This window comes from Coregonus clupeaformis, unplaced genomic scaffold (genome assembly GCF_020615455.1).
Source record: "Coregonus clupeaformis isolate EN_2021a unplaced genomic scaffold, ASM2061545v1 scaf0903, whole genome shotgun sequence".
Taxonomy (NCBI): Eukaryota; Metazoa; Chordata; class Actinopteri; order Salmoniformes; family Salmonidae; genus Coregonus; species Coregonus clupeaformis.
Genome location: NW_025534357.1, coordinates 83,097 through 103,740, shown reverse-complemented (window position 1 = coordinate 103,740; position 20,644 = coordinate 83,097). Strand labels below are relative to the sequence as shown.

General features: G+C 44.1%; 1 protein-coding gene across 1 annotated transcript in view; it reads right to left on the bottom strand.

Moving 5' to 3' along the window:
* Nucleotides 1-2,380: 2,380 nt before the first annotated feature.
* LOC121564003 (b(0,+)-type amino acid transporter 1-like) overlaps nucleotides 2,381-20,644 on the bottom strand; it is a 79,999-nt gene continuing 61,735 nt past the window's right edge. The window contains 6 exon segments of the mRNA XM_045217064.1: nucleotides 2,381-2,965; nucleotides 3,412-3,586; nucleotides 3,903-4,052; nucleotides 14,301-14,397; nucleotides 14,619-14,722; nucleotides 15,369-15,492. Of these exon segments, the coding sequence (XP_045072999.1) occupies nucleotides 2,904-2,965; nucleotides 3,412-3,586; nucleotides 3,903-4,052; nucleotides 14,301-14,397; nucleotides 14,619-14,722; nucleotides 15,369-15,492 (712 nt within the window). The 3' untranslated portion in view covers nucleotides 2,381-2,903.

Below are 20,644 nucleotides of genomic sequence, written 5' to 3'. Positions count from 1 at the left end.
ACTTCTCCATGTGAATATTAAAATCACCAAAAATTAGAATATGATCTGCTATGACTACAAGGTCTGATAGGAATTCAGGAAACTCAGAGAGGAACGCTGTGTATGGCCCAGGAGGCCTGTAAACAGTAGCTATAAAAAGTGATTGAGTAGGCTGCATAGATTTCATGACTAGAAGCTCAAAAGACGAAAACGCCATTTTTTTTTGTAAATTGAAATTTGCTATCGTAAATGTTAGCAACACCTCCGCCTTTGCGGGGATGCACGGGGGATATGGTCACTAGTGTAACCAGGAGGTGAGGCCTCATTTAACACAGTAAATTCATCAGGCTTAAGCCATGTTTCAGTCAGGCCAATCACATCAAGATTATGATCAGTGATTAGTTCATTGACTATGACTGCCTTTGAAGTGAGGGATCTAACATTAAGTAACCCTATTTTGAGATGTGAGGTATCACGATCTCTTTCAATAATGGCAGGAATGGAGGAGGTCTTTATCCTAATAAGATTGCTAAGGCGAACACCGCCATGTTTAGTTTTGCCCAACCTAGGTCGAGGCACAGACACAGTCTCAATGGGTATGGCTGAGCTGACTACACTGACTGTGCTATTGGCAGACTCCACTAAGCTGGCAGGTTGGCTAACAGCCTGCTGCCTGGCCTGCACCCTATTTCACTGTGGGGCTAGAGGAGTTAGAGCCCTATCTATGTTGGTAGATAAGATGAGAGCACCCCTCCAGCTAGGATGGAGTCCGTCACTCCTCAGCAGGTCAGGCTTGGTCCTGTTTGTGGGTGAGTCCCAGAAAGAGGGCCAATTATCTACAAATTCTATCTTTTGGGAGGGGCAAAAAACAGTTTTCAACCAGCGATTGAGTGCTGAGACTCTGCTGTAGAGCTCGTCACTCCCCCTAACTGGGAGGGGGCCAGAGACAATTACTCGATGCCGACACATCTTTCTAGCTAATTTACACGCTGAAGCTATGTTGCACTTGGTGACCTCTGACTGTTTCATCCTAACATCATTGGTGCCGACGTGGATAACAATATCTCTATACTCTCTACACTCGCCAGATTTATCTTTAGCCAGCACCATCTTTAGATTAGCCTTAACGTCGGTAGCCCTGCCCCCTGGTAAACAGTGTATGATCGCTGGGTGATTCGTTTTAAGTCTAATACTGCGGGTAATGGAGTCGCCAATGACTAGGGTTTTCAATTTGTCAGAGCTAATGGTGGGAGCCTTCGGCGTCTCAGACCCCGTAACGGGAGGAGTAGAGACAAGAGAAGACTCAGACTCAGACTCCGACTCGCTACATAATGGGGAAAACCGGTTGAAAGTTTCTGTCGGCTGAATGAGCGACACCGGTTGAGCTTTCCAACAGCATTTCCCTCCAGAAGCCATGAGAAAGTTGTCCGGCTGCGGGGACTGTGCGGGGGGATTTATACTAACGTTACTATCTGTACTTACTGGTGGCACAGACGCTGTTTCTTCCTTTCCTACACTGAAATTACCCTTGCCTAACGATTGCGTCTGAAGCTGGGCTTGTAGCACAGCTATTCTCGCCGTAAGGCGATCGTTCTCCTGTATATTATGAGTACAGCGACTGCAATTAGAAGACATCATGTTAATGTTGCTACTTAGCTTCGGCTGTTGAAGGTGTTGACGAACCATGTCCAGATAAAGCGTCCGGAGTGAAAAAGTTGAATGAGGGAAGAAAGTTGCGATGGAAAAAAGCAACAAAACGCACAGCAACACGTCTGCAGATTTATAAGATGACAAATGAATTGATTTATGGGATTGAATTACAATTGAAGGGTAAACCATTTTATTCCCAGCGCTCTTAGAGCTGAGCAAGAACTAAACAAAACACAACAACTCACTATCTACTTTTCAATAAGAGAAGAGGTTCTGAAACGTTGAATTAAGTAGTATAACATCTACATTCAGTAGGCAGTATAAGATTAACCGTGTCCCTAGGTTCAACTGGCAGCTGGTGGACCCGATATAAGACAACAAGGGACAAATATGTAAATGATTTTTAACTTGTCAAAATAACTATACAATTAAAACCATAGATACAGATAATATAGCAGTGCTTGAACAGCGCAACATGAGGGATTTTAAACACTGTAGAGGACAAATATAAAAAATACAACATTCTAAAACGTACCCTGTATTACAAATAATGACATCATTTTGGTTTATCTCTTATGTTCTCTCTGTGCATGTACAAGTACAACATATCGTCAGCGTCTCAAAATGGCACCCTGTTCCCTAGGGCATAGGGCAGGGTTCTTCAATTCCGGTCCTGGAGGGCCGAAACGCTTCTGTTTTTTATTTCTACCTGGTAGTTAATTGCACTCACCTGGTGTCCCAGGTCTGAATTAGCCCCTGATTAGAAGGAGAGGATGAAAAACAGAGGTGTTTCGGCCCTCCAGGACCGGAATTGAAGAATCCCGTTCCCTAGGGTGTCATTTCAGACGCAGCCATTGACCTCCTATATCCAGTCAATTCGTTTTGGATCCAGACCACGTAGACAGCTGCTGCCCAATCTGCCAAGCAGAGCCTCTGTGTTTTTGTATATACATTGTCAGTGTCCTAAAAGCAAAGATGTCCTCCTAAGTAGAATTTAAACACAGAGGGACATTATATAGACCCTCTCATGGGAGAGAAACAGACAGGATTCCAGCATTATGAGACAGTACAGTACCTTCATTATAATAAAGTCTGTGTTTTCTAAGGCTGCGTCTCAAATGGCAAACCTATTCCCTGTGTAGTGCACTACTTTTGACCAAGGTCCACAGGGCTTTAGTCAAAGGTAGTGCACCACATAGGGAATAGGGTACCATTTGGGACGTACACAAAGACATTTATCCACCAGTCAGTTTATGCTGTTTTATTCTCTTCCTCTATTCGTTCTTCTCAGGAGGGACGACCTCCATGAGCAGCTGGAGGTGCATGGTGATTGGCCCTGCAGGGGAGGTGAGAGGTTAAAGGTCACATTGGACCAATCGGGTTAATTAAAAGGTTAATAATAAATAAATAACTTTAATAAAGGTTAATGAAAGGTTGCATCAGCCCAATCACAGCATGATCTACAGGCTCTGTGACCCTCAGAGGGGAAAAACTCCAGTACCACTCACTGAGGAAGAAAACATTTTTTGATACATAAAAAAGACCCAAGTTGCAGAAGATAAGTGTCAGCTTCCCAAATGGCACCCTATTCCCTATATTATAGTGCACTATCTTTCACCAGGGCCCATAGGGTAGTGCACTACATAGGGAATAGGGTGCTATTTTGGGGGACACAGCGTTGCCTTCTAGTGCACTACGCCCAGGGAATAGGGTGCCATTTTGGGATAAAGGCTCTGTCAACTACCAAGTGTCAACAACTCTGAGCCGCGGGCGGTTACTCACTCATGACCCTGCGTGTCCAGCTGAACTTGCGGTGTACGAAGGGGAAGTAGAGCAGCAGACCGCTGAGGATGAACATGGTACAGTAGAGATACTCCAGCTCTGGCTTGTCTATGATAGGGGCTAGCACCAGGTAGCAGGACACCATCACCACCAGCACTGCTATGGCCATGGGACACTGGTGGAGGACAAACCAGGACATAAACACCTGTCAGTCTCACAGGAGGAGGGATCTGTGACAGCATTGCTCTAAAACTGGTTTAAAGGAATCTGGGATTCAAAAAAACATCAAAGCGGTTACACCACCCCGCTTGTTGTCGTAACCAGCTGAGGGACGTGGCTGGAGAAATGTAACCACTCTCAAATTCATAGACAGAGCTGTGGATGCAAGGACTGACCATCCATGACATCAACATGATAGTTGTAACTGTGTTCTTCCAACAGCCGAGAGATGAACAGGACTTGGAAGCATGGCGATGTGAAACTAGTCTTACCTTGACGGGCCTCTTGAGTTCCTTCCTGGTGAAGCGCATGACGATGAGCGAGAGAGCTGTGAGGCCGTAGAAAGCCCACTGGGCGAAACTGAAGTAGTTTATCAGGGTGTTGATGTCTGCTGGGATGATGTAGAGGACTGACAGAATACCCTACAACAACAACAACAACAACAACAACAACAGGGTAAACTGAAGTAGTTCATCAGGGTGTTGGTGTCTGCTGGGATAATGTAGAGGACTGACAGAATACCCTACAACAACAACAACAACAACAACAACAACAACAACAGGGTAAACTGAAGTAGTTTATCAGGGTGTTGATGTCTGCTGGGATAATGTAGAGGACTGACAGAATACCCTACAACAACAACAACAACAGGGTAAACGGAAGTAGTTTATCAGGGTGTTGGTGTCTGCTGGGATAATGTAGAGGACTGACAGAATACCCTACAACCACAACAACAACAACAACAACAGGGTAAACTGAAGTAGTTTATCAGGGTGTTGATGTCTGCTGGGATAATGTAGAGGACTGACAGAATACCCTACAACAACAACAACAACAACAACAACAACAGGGTAAACTGAAGTAGTTTATCAGGGTGTTGATGTCTGCTGGGATAATGTAGAGGACTGACAGAATACCCTACAACAACAACAACAACAACAACAACAACAACCACAACAACAGGGTAAACTGAAGTAGTTTATCAGGGTGTTGATGTCTGCTGGGATAATGTAGAGGACTGACAGAATACCCTACAACCACAACAACAACAACAACAACAACTACAGGGTAAACTGAAGTAGTTTTTCAGGGTGTTGATGTCTGCTGGGATAATGTAGAGGACTGACAGAATACCCTACAACAACAACAACAACAACAACAACAACAACAGCAGGGTAAACTGAAGTAGTTTATCAGGGTGTTGGTGTCTGCTGGGATAATGTAGAGGACTGACAGAATACCCTACAACAACAACAACAACAACAACAACAACAGGGTAAACTGAAGTAGTTTATCAGGGTGTTGATGTCTGCTGGGATAATGTAGAGGACTGACAGAATACCCTACAACATCAACAACAACAACAACAACAACAACAACAGGGTAAACTGAAGTAGTTTATCAGGGTGTTGATGTCTGCTGGGATAATGTAGAGGACTGACATAATACCCTACAACAACAACAACAACAACAACAATAACAACAACAGGGTAAACTGAAGTAGTTTATCAGGGTGTTGATGTCTGCTGGGATAATGTAGAGGACTGACAGAATACCCTACAACAACAACAACAACAACAACAACAACAGGGTAAACTGAAGTAGTTTATCAGGGTGTTGATGTCTGCTGGGATAATGTAGAGGACTGACAGAATACCCTACAACAACAACAACAACAACAACAACAGGGTAAACTGAAGTAGTTCATCAGGGTGTTGGTGTCTGCTGGGATAATGTAGAGGACTGACAGAATACCCTACAACAACAACAACAACAACAACAACAACAACAACAGGGTAAACTGAAGTAGTTCATCAGGGTGTTGATGTCTGCTGGGATAATGTAGAGGACTGACAGAATACCCTACAACAACAACAACAACAACAACAACAGGGTAAACTGAAGTAGTTTATCAGGGTGTTGATGTCTGCTGGGATAATGTAGAGGACTGACAGAATACCCTACAACCACAACAACAACAACAACAACAACTACAGGGTAAACTGAAGTAGTTTTTCAGGGTGTTGATGTCTGCTGGGATAATGTAGAGGACTGACAGAATACCCTACAACAACAACAACAACAACAACAACAACAACAACAGCAGGGTAAACTGAAGTAGTTTATCAGGGTGTTGGTGTCTGCTGGGATAATGTAGAGGGGCTGACAGAATACCCTACAACAACAACAACAACAACAGGGTAAACTGAAGTAGTTTATCAGGGTGTTGATGTCTGCTGGGATAATGTAGAGGACTGACAGAATACCCTACAACATCAACAACAACAACAACAACAACAACAGGGTAAACTGAAGTAGTTTATCAGGGTGTTGATGTCTGCTGGGATAATGTAGAGGACTGACAGAATACCCTACAACAACAACAACAACAACAACAGGGTAAACTGAAGTAGTTTATCAGGGTGTTGATGTCTGCTGGGATAATGTAGAGGACTGACAGAATACCCTACTACAACAACAACAACAACAGGGTAAACTGAAGTAGTTTATCAGGGTGTTGATGTCTGCTGGGATAATGTAGAGGACTGACAGAATACCCTACCACAACAACAACAACAACAGGGTAAACTGAAGTAGTTTATCAGGGTGTTGATGTCTGCTGGGATAATGTAGAGGACTGACAGAATACCCTACAACAACAACAACAACAACAACAACAGGGTAAACTGAAGTAGTTTATCAGGGTGTTGATGTCTGCTGGGATAATGTAGAGGACTGACAGAATACCCTACAACAACAACAACAACAACAACAACAGGGTAAACTGAAGTAGTTTATCAGGGTGTTGATGTCTGCTGGGATAATGTAGAGGACTGACAGAATACCCTACAACAACAACAACAACAACAACAACAACAGGGTAAACTGAAGTAGTTCATCAGGGTGTTGGTGTCTGCTGGGATAATGTAGAGGACTGACAGAATACCCTACAACAACAACAACAACAACAGGGTAAACTGAAGTAGTTCATCAGGGTGTTGATGTCTGCTGGGATAATGTAGAGGACTGACAGAATACCCTACAACAACAACAACAGGGTAAACTGAAGTAGTTTATCAGGGTGTTGATGTCTGCTGGGATAATATAGAGGACTGACAGAATACCCTACAACAACAACAACAACAACAACAACAACAGGGTAAACTGAAGTAGTTTATCAGGGTGTTGATGTCTGCTGGGATAATGTAGAGGACTGACAGAATACCCTACAACAACAACAACAACAACAACAACAGGGTAAACTGAAGTAGTTTATCAGGGTGTTGATGTCTGCTAGGGATAATGTAGAGGACTGACAGAATACCCTACAACAACAACAACAACAACAGGGTAAACTGAAGTAGTTCATCAGGGTGTTGATGTCTGCTGGGATAATGTAGTGGACTGACAGAATACCCTACAACAACAACAACAACAACAACAGGGCAAACTGAAGTAGTTTATCAGGGTGTTGATGTCTGCTGGGATAATGTAGAGGACTGACAGAATACCCTACAACAACAACAACAACAACAACAACAACAACAACAACAGGGTAAACTGAAGTAGTTTATCGGGGTGTTGATGTCTGCTGGGATAATGTAGAGGACTGACAGAATACCCTACAACAACAACAACAACAGGGTAAACTGAAGTAGTTTATCAGGGTGTTGGTGTCTGCTGGGATAATGTAGAGGACTGACAGAATACCCTACAACCACAACAACAACAACAACAACAACAACAGGGTAAACTGAAGTAGTTTATCAGGGTGTTGATGTCTGCTGGGATAATGTAGAGGACTGACAGAATACCCTACAACAACAACAACAACAACAACAACAACAACAGGGTAAACTGAAGTAGTTTATCAGGGTGTTGATGTCTGCTGGGATAATGTAGAGGACTGACAGAATACCCTACAACAACAACAACAACAACAGGGTAAACTGAAGTAGTTTATCAGGGTGTTGATGTCTGCTGGGATAATGTAGAGGACTGACAGAATACCCTACAACAACAACAACAACAACAACAACGGGTAAACTGAAGTAGTTTATCAGGGTGTTGATGTCTGCTGGGATAATGTAGAGGACTGACAGAATACCCTACAACAACAACAACAACAGGGTAAACTGAAGTAGTTTATCAGGGTGTTGATGTCTGCTGGGATAATGTAGAGGACTGACAGAATACCCTACAACAACAACAACAACAACAACAGGGTAAACTGAAGTAGTTTATCAGGGTGTTGATGTCTGCTGGGATAATGTAGAGGACTGACAGAATACCCTACAACAACAACAACAACAACAACAACAACAACAGGGTAAACTGAAGTAGTTTATCAGGGTGTTGATGTCTGCATGGATAATGTAGAGGACTGACAGAATACCCTACAACAACAACAACAACAACAACAACAACAACAGGGTAAACTGAAGTAGTTTATCAGGGTGTTGATGTCTGCTGGGATAATGTAGAGGACTGACAGAATACCCTACAACAACAACAACAACAACAACAGGGTAAACTGAAGTAGTTCATCAGGGTGTTGATGTCTGCTGGGATAATGTAGAGGACTGACAGAATACCCTACAACAACAACAACAGGGTAAACTGAAGTAGTTTATCAGGGTGTTGATGTCTGCTGGGATAATGTAGAGGACTGACAGAATACCCTACAACAACAACAACAACAACAACAACAAAGGGTAAACTGAAGTAGTTTATCAGGGTGTTGATGTCTGCTGGGATAATGTAGAGGACTGACAGAATACCCTACAACAACAACAACAACAACAACAACAGGGTAAACTGAAGTAGTTTATCAGGGTGTTGATGTCTGCTGGGATAATGTAGAGGACTGACAGAATACCCTACAACAACAACAACAACAACAACAACAACAACAACAGGGTAAACTGAAGTAGTTCATCAGGGTGTTGGTGTCTGCTGGGATAATGTAGAGGACTGACAGAATACCCTACAACAACAACAACAACAACAGGGTAAACTGAAGTAGTTCATCAGGGTGTTGATGTCTGCTGGGATAATGTAGAGGACTGACAGAATACCCTACAACAACAACAACAACAACAACAACTACAGGGTAAACTGAAGTAGTTTTTCAGGGTGTTGATGTCTGCTGGGATAATGTAGAGGACTGACAGAATACCCTACAACAACAACAACAACAACAACAACAACAACAACAACAGCAGGGTAAACTGAAGTAGTTTATCAGGGTGTTGGTGTCTGCTGGGATAATGTAGAGGGCTGACAGAATACCCTACAACAACAACAACAACAACAGGGTAAACTGAAGTAGTTTATCAGGGTGTTGATGTCTGCTGGGATAATGTAGAGGACTGACAGAATACCCTACAACATCAACAACAACAACAACAACAACAACAACAGGGTAAACTGAAGTAGTTTATCAGGGTGTTGATGTCTGCTGGGATAATGTAGAGGACTGACAGAATACCCTACAACAACAACAACAACAACAACAGGGTAAACTGAAGTAGTTTATCAGGGTGTTGATGTCTGCTGGGATAATGTAGAGGACTGACAGAATACCCTACTACAACAACAACAACAACAGGGTAAACTGAAGTAGTTTATCAGGGTGTTGATGTCTGCTGGGATAATGTAGAGGACTGACAGAATACCCTACCACAACAACAACAACAACAGGGTAAACTGAAGTAGTTTATCAGGGTGTTGATGTCTGCTGGGATAATGTAGAGGACTGACAGAATACCCTACAACAACAACAACAACAACAACAACAACAGGGTAAACTGAAGTAGTTTATCAGGGTGTTGATGTCTGCTGGGATAATGTAGAGGACTGACAGAATACCCTACAACAACAACAACAACAACAACAACAGGGTAAACTGAAGTAGTTTATCAGGGTGTTGATGTCTGCTGGGATAATGTAGAGGACTGACAGAATACCCTACAACAACAACAACAACAACAACAACAACAGGGTAAACTGAAGTAGTTCATCAGGGTGTTGGTGTCTGCTGGGATAATGTAGAGGACTGACAGAATACCCTACAACAACAACAACAACAACAGGGTAAACTGAAGTAGTTCATCAGGGTGTTGATGTCTGCTGGGATAATGTAGAGGACTGACAGAATACCCTACAACATCAACAACAGGGTAAACTGAAGTAGTTTATCAGGGTGTTGATGTCTGCTGGGATAATGTAGAGGACTGACAGAATACCCTACAACAACAACAACAACAACAACAACAACAACAGGGTAAACTGAAGTAGTTTATCAGGGTGTTGATGTCTGCTGGGATAATGTAGAGGACTGACAGAATACCCTACAACAACAACAACAACAACAACAACAACAACAGGGTAAACTGAAGTAGTTTATCAGGGTGTTGATGTCTGCTAGGGATAATGTAGAGGACTGACAGAATACCCTACAACAACAACAACAACAACAGGGTAAACTGAAGTAGTTCATCAGGGTGTTGATGTCTGCTGGGATAATGTAGAGGACTGACAGAATACCCTACAACAACAACAACAACAACAACAGGGCAAACTGAAGTAGTTTATCAGGGTGTTGATGTCTGCTGGGATAATGTAGAGGACTGACAGAATACCCTACAACAACAACAACAACAACAACAACAACAACAACAACAACAGGGTAAACTGAAGTAGTTTATCAGGGTGTTGATGTCTGCTGGGATAATGTAGAGGACTGACAGAATACCCTACAACAACAACAACAACAGGGTAAACGGAAGTAGTTTATCAGGGTGTTGGTGTCTGCTGGGATAATGTAGAGGACTGACAGAATACCCTACAACCACAACAACAACAACAACAACAACAGGGTAAACTGAAGTAGTTTATCAGGGTGTTGATGTCTGCTGGGATAATGTAGAGGACTGACAGAATACCCTACAACAACAACAACAACAACAACAACAGGGTAAACTGAAGTAGTTTATCAGGGTGTTGATGTCTGCTGGGATAATGTAGAGGACTGACAGAATACCCTACAACAACAACAACAACAACAGGGTAAACTGAAGTAGTTTATCAGGGTGTTGATGTCTGCTGGGATAATGTAGAGGACTGACAGAATACCCTACAACAACAACAACAACAACAACAACAGGGTAAACTGAAGTAGTTTATCAGGGTGTTGATGTCTGCTGAGGATAATGTAGAGGACTGACAGAATACCCTACAACAACAACAACAACAGGGTAAACTGAAGTAGTTTATCAGGGTGTTGATGTCTGCTGGGATAATGTAGAGGACTGACAGAATACCCTACAACAACAACAACAACAACAACAGGGTAAACTGAAGTAGTTTATCAGGGTGTTGATGTCTGCTGGGATAATGTAGAGGACTGACAGAATACCCTACAACAACAACAACAACAACAACAACAGGGTAAACTGAAGTAGTTTATCAGGGTGTTGATGTCTGCTGGGATAATGTAGAGGACTGACAGAATACCCTACAACAACAACAACAACAGGGTAAACTGAAGTAGTTTATCAGGGTGTTGGTGTCTGCTGGGATAATGTAGAGGACTGACAGAATACCCTACAACCACAACAACAACAACAACAACAACAGGGTAAACTGAAGTAGTTTATCAGGGTGTTGATGTCTGCTGGGATAATGTAGAGGACTGACAGAATACCCTACAACAACAACAACAACAACAACAACAACAACAGGGTAAACTGAAGTAGTTTATCAGGGTGTTGATGTCTGCTGGGATAATGTAGAGGACTGACAGAATACCCTACAACAACAACAACAACAACAGGGTAAACTGAAGTAGTTCATCAGGGTGTTGATGTCTGCTGGGATAATGTAGAGGACTGACAGAATACCCTACAACAACAACAACAGGGTAAACTGAAGTAGTTTATCAGGGTGTTGATGTCTGCTGGGATAATGTAGAGGACTGACAGAATACCCTACAACAACAACAACAACAACAACAACAACAACAGGGTAAACTGAAGTAGTTTATCAGGGTGTTGATGTCTGCTGGGATAATGTAGAGGACTGACAGAATACCCTACAACAACAACAACAACAACAACAACAGGGTAAACTGAAGTAGTTTATCAGGGTGTTGATGTCTGCTGGGATAATGTAGAGGACTGACAGAATACCCTACAACAACAACAACAACAACAACAACAACAACAACAGGGTAAACTGAAGTAGTTCATCAGGGTGTTGGTGTCTGCTGGGATAATGTAGAGGACTGACAGAATACCCTACAACAACAACAACAACAACAGGGTAAACTGAAGTAGTTCATCAGGGTGTTGATGTCTGCTGGGATAATGTAGAGGACTGACAGAATACCCTACAACAACAACAACAACAACAACAACAACAGGGTAAACTGAAGTAGTTTATCAGGGTGTTGATGTCTGCTGGGATAATGTAGAGGACTGACAGAATACCCTACAACAACAACAACAACAACAACAACAACAACAACAACAACAGGGTAAACTGAAGTAGTTTATCAGGGTGTTGATGTCTGCTGGGATAATGTAGAGGACTGACAGAATACCCTACAACAACAACAACAACAGGGTAAACTGAAGTAGTTTATCAGGGTGTTGGTGTCTGCTGGGATAATGTAGAGGACTGACAGAATACCCTACAACCACAACAACAACAACAACAACAACAGGGTAAACTGAAGTAGTTTATCAGGGTGTTGATGTCTGCTGGGATAATGTAGAGGACTGACAGAATACCCTACAACAACAACAACAACAACAACAACAACAACAGGGTAAACTGAAGTAGTTTATCAGGGTGTTGATGTCTGCTGGGATAATGTAGAGGACTGACAGAATACCCTACAACAACAACAACAACAACAACAACAGGGTAAACTGAAGTAGTTTATCAGGGTGTTGATGTCTGCTGGGATAATGTAGAGGACTGACAGAATACCCTACAACCACAACAAATCAAACTATTGTCTCACATTGTAGCATGATGTACTACAGTACCCATAATGCTCTGTAACCATATCCAGTTTTATCTTAGTAAAGACATTACAGTAGTTTAGAAGATGCTCTTATCCAGAGCAACTTACAGTAGTGAGCGGATACATTTTCATACTTTTTTTAATTAATTTTTTGTTCCTGAAGCTTACACTATGGTGTCCCGTAAGATTATTACAGTGAACTAAAACTGAAACTAAAACTAATCATGAAAAAACAATTGAGTAAACTGCAATAAAATAATGACCACACCTGTTTGAAAAACTACAACTATACTGAAACTATTATCTTTGACTCCAAAACTAACTCAAATAAAATAAAAACCATAATGTTAGAGTTTTTTGGGGGCAGAAATCAAATGGGGTTTTTCAAGCTTCTGAATCTGCCGGGTCACATTGAGATTGACTTTATAATTTAAAGGTAGACTCAGCGAGATGACGTTGCCACGAGCAGCACCGCAGACATTGGTAAGGAGACTGAGTTGAGTTGGAGGAGACTGAGTTGAGTTAGAGGAGACGGAGTTGAGTTAGAGGAGACTGAGTTGAGTTAGAGGAGTCTGAGTTGAGTTAGAGGAGACTGAGTTGAGTTAGAGGAGACGGAGTTGAGTTAGAGGAGACGGAGTTGAGTTAGAGGAGACTGAGTTGAGTTGAGTTAGAGGAGACTGAGTTGAGTTAGAGGAGACTGAGTTGAGTTAGAGGAGACTGAGTTGAGTTGGAGGAGACAGAGTTGAGTTAGAGGAGACTGAGTTGAGTTAGAGGAGACTGAGTTGAGTTAGAGGAGTCTGAGTTGAGTTGGAGGAGACTGAGTTGAGTTAGAGGAGACTGAGTTGAGTTAGAGGAGTCTGAGTTGAGTTAGAGGAGACTGAGTTGAGTTGAGTTAGAGGAGACTGAGTTGAGTTAGAGGAGACGGAGTTGAGTTAGAGGAGACGGAGTTGAGTTAGAGGAGACGGAGTTGAGTTAGAGGAGACGGAGTTGAGTTAGAGGAGACGGAGTTGAGTTAGAGGAGACGGAGTTGAGTTAGAGGAGACGGAGATGAGTTAGAGGAGACGGAGATGAGTTAGAGGAGACTGAGTTGAGTTAGAGGAGACGGAGTTGAGTTAGAGGAGACGGAGTTGAGTTAGAGGAGACGGAGATGAGTTAGAGGAGACTGAGTTGAGTTAGAGGAGTCTGAGTTGAGTTAGAGGAGACTGAGTTGAGTTGAGTTAGAGGAGACTGAGTTGAGTTAGAGGAGACTGAGTTGAGTTAGAGGAGACTGAGTTGAGTTGGAGGAGACGGAGTTGAGTTAGAGGAGACTGAGTTGAGTTAGAGGAGACTGAGTTGAGTTAGAGGAGACTGAGTTGAGTTAGAGGAGACTGAGTTGAGTTAGAGGAGACGGAGTTGAGTTAGAGGAGACGGAGTTGAGTTAGAGGAGACGGAGTTGAGTTAGAGGAGACTGAGTTGAGTTAGAGGAGACGGAGTTGAGTTAGAGGAGACGGAGATGAGTTAGAGGAGACGGAGTTGAGTTAGAGGAGACGGAGTTGAGTTAGAGGAGACTGAGTTGAGTTAGAGGAGACTGAGTTGAGTTAGAGGAGACTGAGTTGAGTTGGAGTTGAGGAGATGAAAACAGAGATATCAGCCTTACGTTGAAGATGAGGGCGGGGGAAGGAGTGTAGCGCTTCAGACTGATATAGGATAAGATCTTTATCATGTGACCCTCTCTTCCTGCCACATAGGTCAGCCTGAGGTCGGACAGAGCAGAAACATGTTAGTTCAACATAATATCGGCAATGAGTTATTTGATTTATTTTCACCATGAGCTCTGTTCTTTTATATCAGCAGATTAGATCTTTTAACTGCTGATATAAAAAGGGCTTTATAAAATAAATGTGTTTGTTTCAGTTTGATTAGCAAGAAATGTCCCTCTTATCTCCTTCATGTCCTCCTGAAGTTGTCCCTTTACCTGCCGGCAGTGAAGCAGCTCCCATTGGCCGCCCCGAAGGTGGAGAACACCACAAACACAGGGACCACCCACGACAGGGGGTACAGCACTCTGTCACCAAAGGTCTAAGGGCCACAAACACAGGGACAGGGGGTACAGCACTCTGTCACCAAAGGTCTAAGGGCCACAAACACAGGGACAGGGGGTACAGCACTCTGTCACCAAAGGTCTAAGGGCCACAAACACAGGGACAGGGGGTACAGCACTCTGTCACCAAAGGTCTAAGGGCCACAAACACAGGGACAGGGGGTACAGCACTCTGTCACCAAAGGTCTAAGGGCCACAAACAAGTCCCTCAGAGGAGACAAGGGGGGATACAATAAATCAAATGTAAAATAATTGAGAGAATGCTTTTTACAGCAGGCAGGGGAAACGTTCTAAATAAAGGAAATGTTGTGTAATGTGTGACTTCACAGTTTGTCTCTGTAACTTCGGAGACTCTGAACTAAACCAGATCAACAACATACACCCAAACTACAGATCAACAACAGCATCCATCGTAAATACAACGTGACGGGAATAGTTGACCTCTAATGATGCTTCTATCTCTCATGACAACATGCTTTTACATGACATCCTTTCATCAAGTGGTTGCTAAGGGACCTATCATGACATCCCATCATCTTGTTGTTGCTAAGGGAGATATGATGAGCCACACCCAAAGGCTTCCTCTGTCTCCGTCCCTCTCTATCTTCATAATGACCCTCTTACCACAGCGACAGCGGGAGACTGCAGTAGTTCCGTGGCGGTCATGGCACTGAAGTAGGCAACGTTGACCAGTACATAGCACACAGACACCAAGGGAATACCAATGATAATGGCCAGGGGAAGGTTTCTGTTAGAGAGAGAGAGATGGAGAGAGAGAGAGAGAGAGAGAGAGAGAGAGAGAGAGAGAGAGACAGAGAGAGACAGAGAGAGAGACAGAGAGAGAAAGAGGAGAGCGAGAGAGAGAGTGAGAGAGCGAGAGAGAGAGTGAGAGAGCGAGAGAGAAAGAGGAGAGGGAGAAAGAGAGAGAGAGAGCGAGAGACAGAGACAGAGAGAGGAAAGAGAGAGACAGAGAGAGAGAGAGAGAAAGAGGGAGAGAGAGAGAGAAAGGGGAGAGAGAGAGAGAGAGAGAGAGAGGAGAGCAGAGAGAGAGAGAGAGAGAGAGAGAGAGAGAGAGAGAGAGAGAGAGACAGACAGACAGACAGACAGAGAGAGAGAGAGAGAGAGAGAGAGAGAGACAGAGAGAGAGAGAAAGAGAGATATAGATGGAGAGAGAGAGAGAGAGAGCGAGACAGAGAGAGAGAGAGAAAGAGGAGAGCGAGAGAGAGAGTGAGAGAGCGAGAGACAGAGAGAAAGAGGAGAGGGAGAAAGAGAGAGAGAGAGCGAGAGACAGAGACAGAGAGAGAGAGAGGAGAGAGAGAGACAGAGAGAGAGAGAGAGAAAGAGGGAGAGAGAGAGAGAAAGAGGAGAGAGAGAGACAGAGAGACAGAGAGAGAGCAAGAGACAGAGAGAGAGAGACAGAGAGAGAGAGAGAGAGAGAGAGAGAGAGAGAGAGAGAGAGAGAGAGAGAGAGAGAGAGAGAGAGAGAGAGAGAGATATAGATATAGTTAGTGTTAGTGTGAGGCTACAACTACCACATAGTACACAGACACCAGGGTTAGAGGATCATGTATCACACAGATGGAGAAAGAGAAAGAGGGAGAGAGTTGAGAAAACTCTTGTTATGGCCCTACCAGTAAAGGCAGTGAGCAGCAGCGACGCCTATTCATGAATGCCAAGGGAAGCCAAAACATTTGACCAATAAAACTATTACAATTATTAAACAATTGATCGTTTGTCTCTGTGTTTTCAACATTTTCCTTCAATTCGCAAGTGGCCGAATCTATCTCATCTGAGAAATCATCCGGGCGAGGGAAACAGCGCCCCTCTGTCTCAGTATGTGTAGCCCATGTATCTGATGCTGTCTGGCCAAAATTAGTATGACATGTTGCCGGCGTAGCATTTGATTGATTGATGCCAGCGAGCATTTGGCCTCCCTTTATATATTTTTTTAAATAAAATAATTAGACAATCAGTGTTGAGCTGAGCTCAACTATGGATAGTCCTGGGGCAGCAAAACCACCCCCCAAGGGAGGCAACTTTGGATTTGGCTTCACACCAATCAAATCACATCAAAAGCAAAACAGTTTTTGGTCTGTTTGTGTTGCTGCCCCACAGTAGCTAGCTAGCTAGATCGGCCCTTTCATAAGCCACGGATGGATGGAAACGCAGATTTGGACTTGTGGTTTTTACTTAATTCTCTGTGCAGGCCAGTGATTATAACAGCGATTCTGATTTAGCCATAAATTCATACATTGTGCCACTGGCCTGAGACGATTGATGTTCAATATGCAGCCTAGATGTAGTACATTTACATTTACGTCATTTAGCAGACGCTCTTACCCAGAGCGACTTACAGAGCGACTTACAGGAGCAATTAGGGTTAAGTGCCTTGCTCAAGGGCACATCAACAGACTTTTCACCTAGTCGGCTCGGGGATTAGAACCAGCGACCTTTCGGTTACTGGCACAACGCTCTTAACCACTAAGCTACCTGCCGTTAACTAGCTAAATAACTTAGCTGGTTCATTGTTACCCAGCGAGGAAGCTAGTCTAGCAGGTATTTTAGCCAGGTAGCCAGGTCTAAAAACTAAAAACGTGTACTACTCCATAACAGACCGTTTTGCCAACATGAAAGAGAGGAGGATGGCGTTCAACTAGTCTACAAGTAGGGTGAGTCAAGTTTTTTCTACTTGCACGCACGCACACACACACACACACACACGCACACACGCACACCACACACACGCACACACGCACACACACACACAAATCATACACACACATACACCCAAAAAAATTTATGCACACATGACTGTAAGTCGCTTTGGATAAAAGCGTCTGCTAAATGGCATATTATTATTATTATTATTATTATTATTATTAAATCAGTCACATGGTATTTATGTTGATTGGATTAAATTGTTTACGGTATCTTTAGGTTTGTTAGAGTAAGCTTATAGAGCCAAGGTGATTTGATGATGTTTAAATGGTGCAGGAATAGCGGAGGCAGTGCTCCTGTTGTCTTTGGGTTAGGGTTAGGGTTAGTTAGTATAGTGGAGGCAGGGCTCCTGTTGTCTTTGGGTTAGGGTTAGGGTTAGGGTTAGGGTTAGGGTTAGTTAGTATAGTGGAGGCAGGGCTCCTGTTGTCTTTGGGTTAGGGTTAGCGTTAGGGTTAGGGTTAGGGTTAGTTAGTATAGTGGAGGCGGGGCTCCTGTTGTCTTTGGGTTAGGGTTAGGGTTAGTTAGTATAGTGGAGGCAGTGCTCCTGTTGTCTTTGGGCTAGGGTTAGGGTTAGGGTTAGTTAGTATAGTGGAGGCAGGGCTCCTGTTGTCTTTGGGTTAGGGTTAGGGTTAGTTAGTATAGTGGAGGCGGGGCTCCTGTTGTCTTTGGGTTAGGGTTTGGGTTAGGGTTAGTTAGTATAGTGGAGGCAGTGCTCCTGTTGTCTTTGGGTTAGGGTTAGGGTTAGGGTTAGTTAGTATAGTGGAGGCAGGGCTCCTGTTGTCTTTGGGTTAGGGTTAGGGTTAGGGTTAGTTAGTATAGTGGAGGCAGGGCTCCTGTTGTCTTTGGGTTAGGGTTAGGGTTAGGGTTAGTTAGTATAGTGGAGGCGGGGCTCCTGTTGTCTTTGGGTTAGGGTTAGGGTTAGGGTTAGTTAGTATAGTGGAGGCAGGGCTCCTGTTGTCTTTGGGTTAGGGTTAGGGTTAGGGTTAGTTAGTATAGTGGAGGCAGGGCTCCTGTTGTCTTTGGGTTAGGGTTAGGGTTAGTTAGTATAGTGGAGGCAGGGCTCCTGTTGTCTTTGGGTTAGGGTTAGGGTTAGGGTTAGTTAGTATAGTGGAGGCGGGGCTCCTGTTGTCTTTGGGTTAGGGTTAGGGTTACGGTTAGGGTTAGGGTTAGGGTTAGGGTTGGGTTAGTTAGTATAGTGGAGGCGGGGCTCCTGTTGTCTTTGGGTTAGGGTTAGGGTTGGGTTAGTTAGTATAGTGGAGGCGGGGCTCCTGTTGTCTTTGGGTTAGGGTTAGGGTTAGTTAGTATAGTGGAGGCAGGGCTCCTGTTGTCTTTGGGTTAGGGTTAGGGTTAGGGTTAGTTAGTATAGTGGAGGCAGGGCTCCTGTTGTCTTTGGGTTAGGGTTAGGGTTAGGGTTAGTTAGTATAGTGGAGGCAGGGCTCCTGTTGTCTTTGGGTTAGGGTTAGGGTTAGTTAGTATAGTGGAGGCGGGGCTCCTGTTGTCTTTGGGTTAGGGTTAGGGTTAGGGTTAGTTAGTATAGCGGAGGCAGGGCTCCTGTTGTCTTTGGGTTAGGGTTAGGGTTAGTTAGTATAGTGGAGGCAGGGCTCCTGTTGTCTTTGGGTTAGGGTTAGGGTTAGGGTTAGTTAGTATAGTGGAGGCAGGGCTCCTGTTGTCTTTGGGTTATGGTTAGGGTTAGGGTTAGTTAGTATAGTGGAGGCAGGGCTCCTGTTGTCTTTGGGTTAGGGTTAGGGTTAGGGTTAGGGTTAGTTAGTATAGTGGAGGCAGTGCTCCTGTTGTCTTTGGGTTAGGGTTAGGGTTAGGGTTTGGGTTAGGGTTAGTTAGTATAGTGGAGGCAGGGCTCCTGTTGTCTTTGGGTTAGGGTTAGGGTTAGGGTTAGTTAGTATAGTGGAGGCAGGGCTCCTGTTGTCTTTGGGTTAGGGTTAGGGTTAGTTAGTATAGTGGAGGCAGGGCTCCTGTTGTCTTTGGGTTAGGGTTAGGGTTAGGGTTAGGGTTAGGGTTAGTTAGTATAGTGGAGGCGGGGCTCCTGTTGTCTTTGGGTTAGGGTTAGGGTTAGTTAGTATAGTGGAGGCAGGGCTCCTGTTGTCTTTGGGTTAGGGTTAGGGTTAGGGTTAGTTAGTATAGTGGAGGCGGTGCTCCTGTTGTCTTTGGGTTAGGGTTAGGGTTACGGTTAGGGTTAGGGTTAGGGTTAGTTAGTATAGTGGAGGCAGGGCTCCTGTTGTCTTTGGGTTAGGGTTAGGGTTAGTTAGTATAGTGGAGGCAGGGCTCCTGTTGTCTTAGGGTTAGGGTTAGGGTTAGGGTTAGTTAGTATAGTGGAGGCGGGGCTCCTGTTGTCTTTGGGTTAGGGTTAGGGTTGGGTTAGTTAGTATAGTGGAGGCAGGGCTCCTGTTGTCTTTGGGTTAGGGTTAGGGTTAGGGTTAGTTAGTATAGTGGAGGCGGGGCTCCTGTTGTCTTTGGGTTAGGGTTAGGGTTAGGGTTAGGGTTAGTTAGTATAGTGGAGGCAGGGCTCCTGTTGTCTTTGGGTTAGGGTTAGGGTTAGGGTTAGGGTTAGTTAGTATAGTGGAGGCAGGGCTCCTGTTGTCTTTGGGTTAGGGTTAGGGTTAGGGTTAGTTAGTATAGTGGAGGCAGGGCTCCTGTTGTCTTTGGGTTAGGGTTAGGGTTAGGGTTAGTTAGTATAGTGGAGGCGGGGCTCCTGTTGTCTTCGGGTTAGGGTTAGGGTTAGGGTTAGGGTTAGTTAGTATAGTGGAGGCGGGGATCCTGTTGTCTTTGGGTTAGGGTTAGGGTTAGGGTTAGTTAGTATAGTGGAGGCGGGGCTCCTGTTGTCTTTGGGTTAGGGTTAGGGTTTGGGTTAGGGTTAGTTAGTATAGTGGAGGCGGGGCTCCTGTTGTCTTTGGGTTTGGGTTAGGGTTAGTTAGTATAGTGGAGGCAGGGCTCCTGTTGTCTTTGGGTTAGGGTTAGGGTTAGTTAGTATAGTGGAGGCGGGGCTCCTGTTGTCTTTGGGTTAGGGTTAGGGTTAGGGTTAGTTAGTATAGTGGAGGCGGGGCTCCTGTTGTCTTTGGGTTAGGGTTAGGGTTAGGGTTAGGGTTAGTTAGTATAGTGGAGGCGGGGCTCCTGTTGTCTTTGGGTTAGGGTTAGGGTTAGTTAGTATAGTGGAGGCGGGGCTCCTG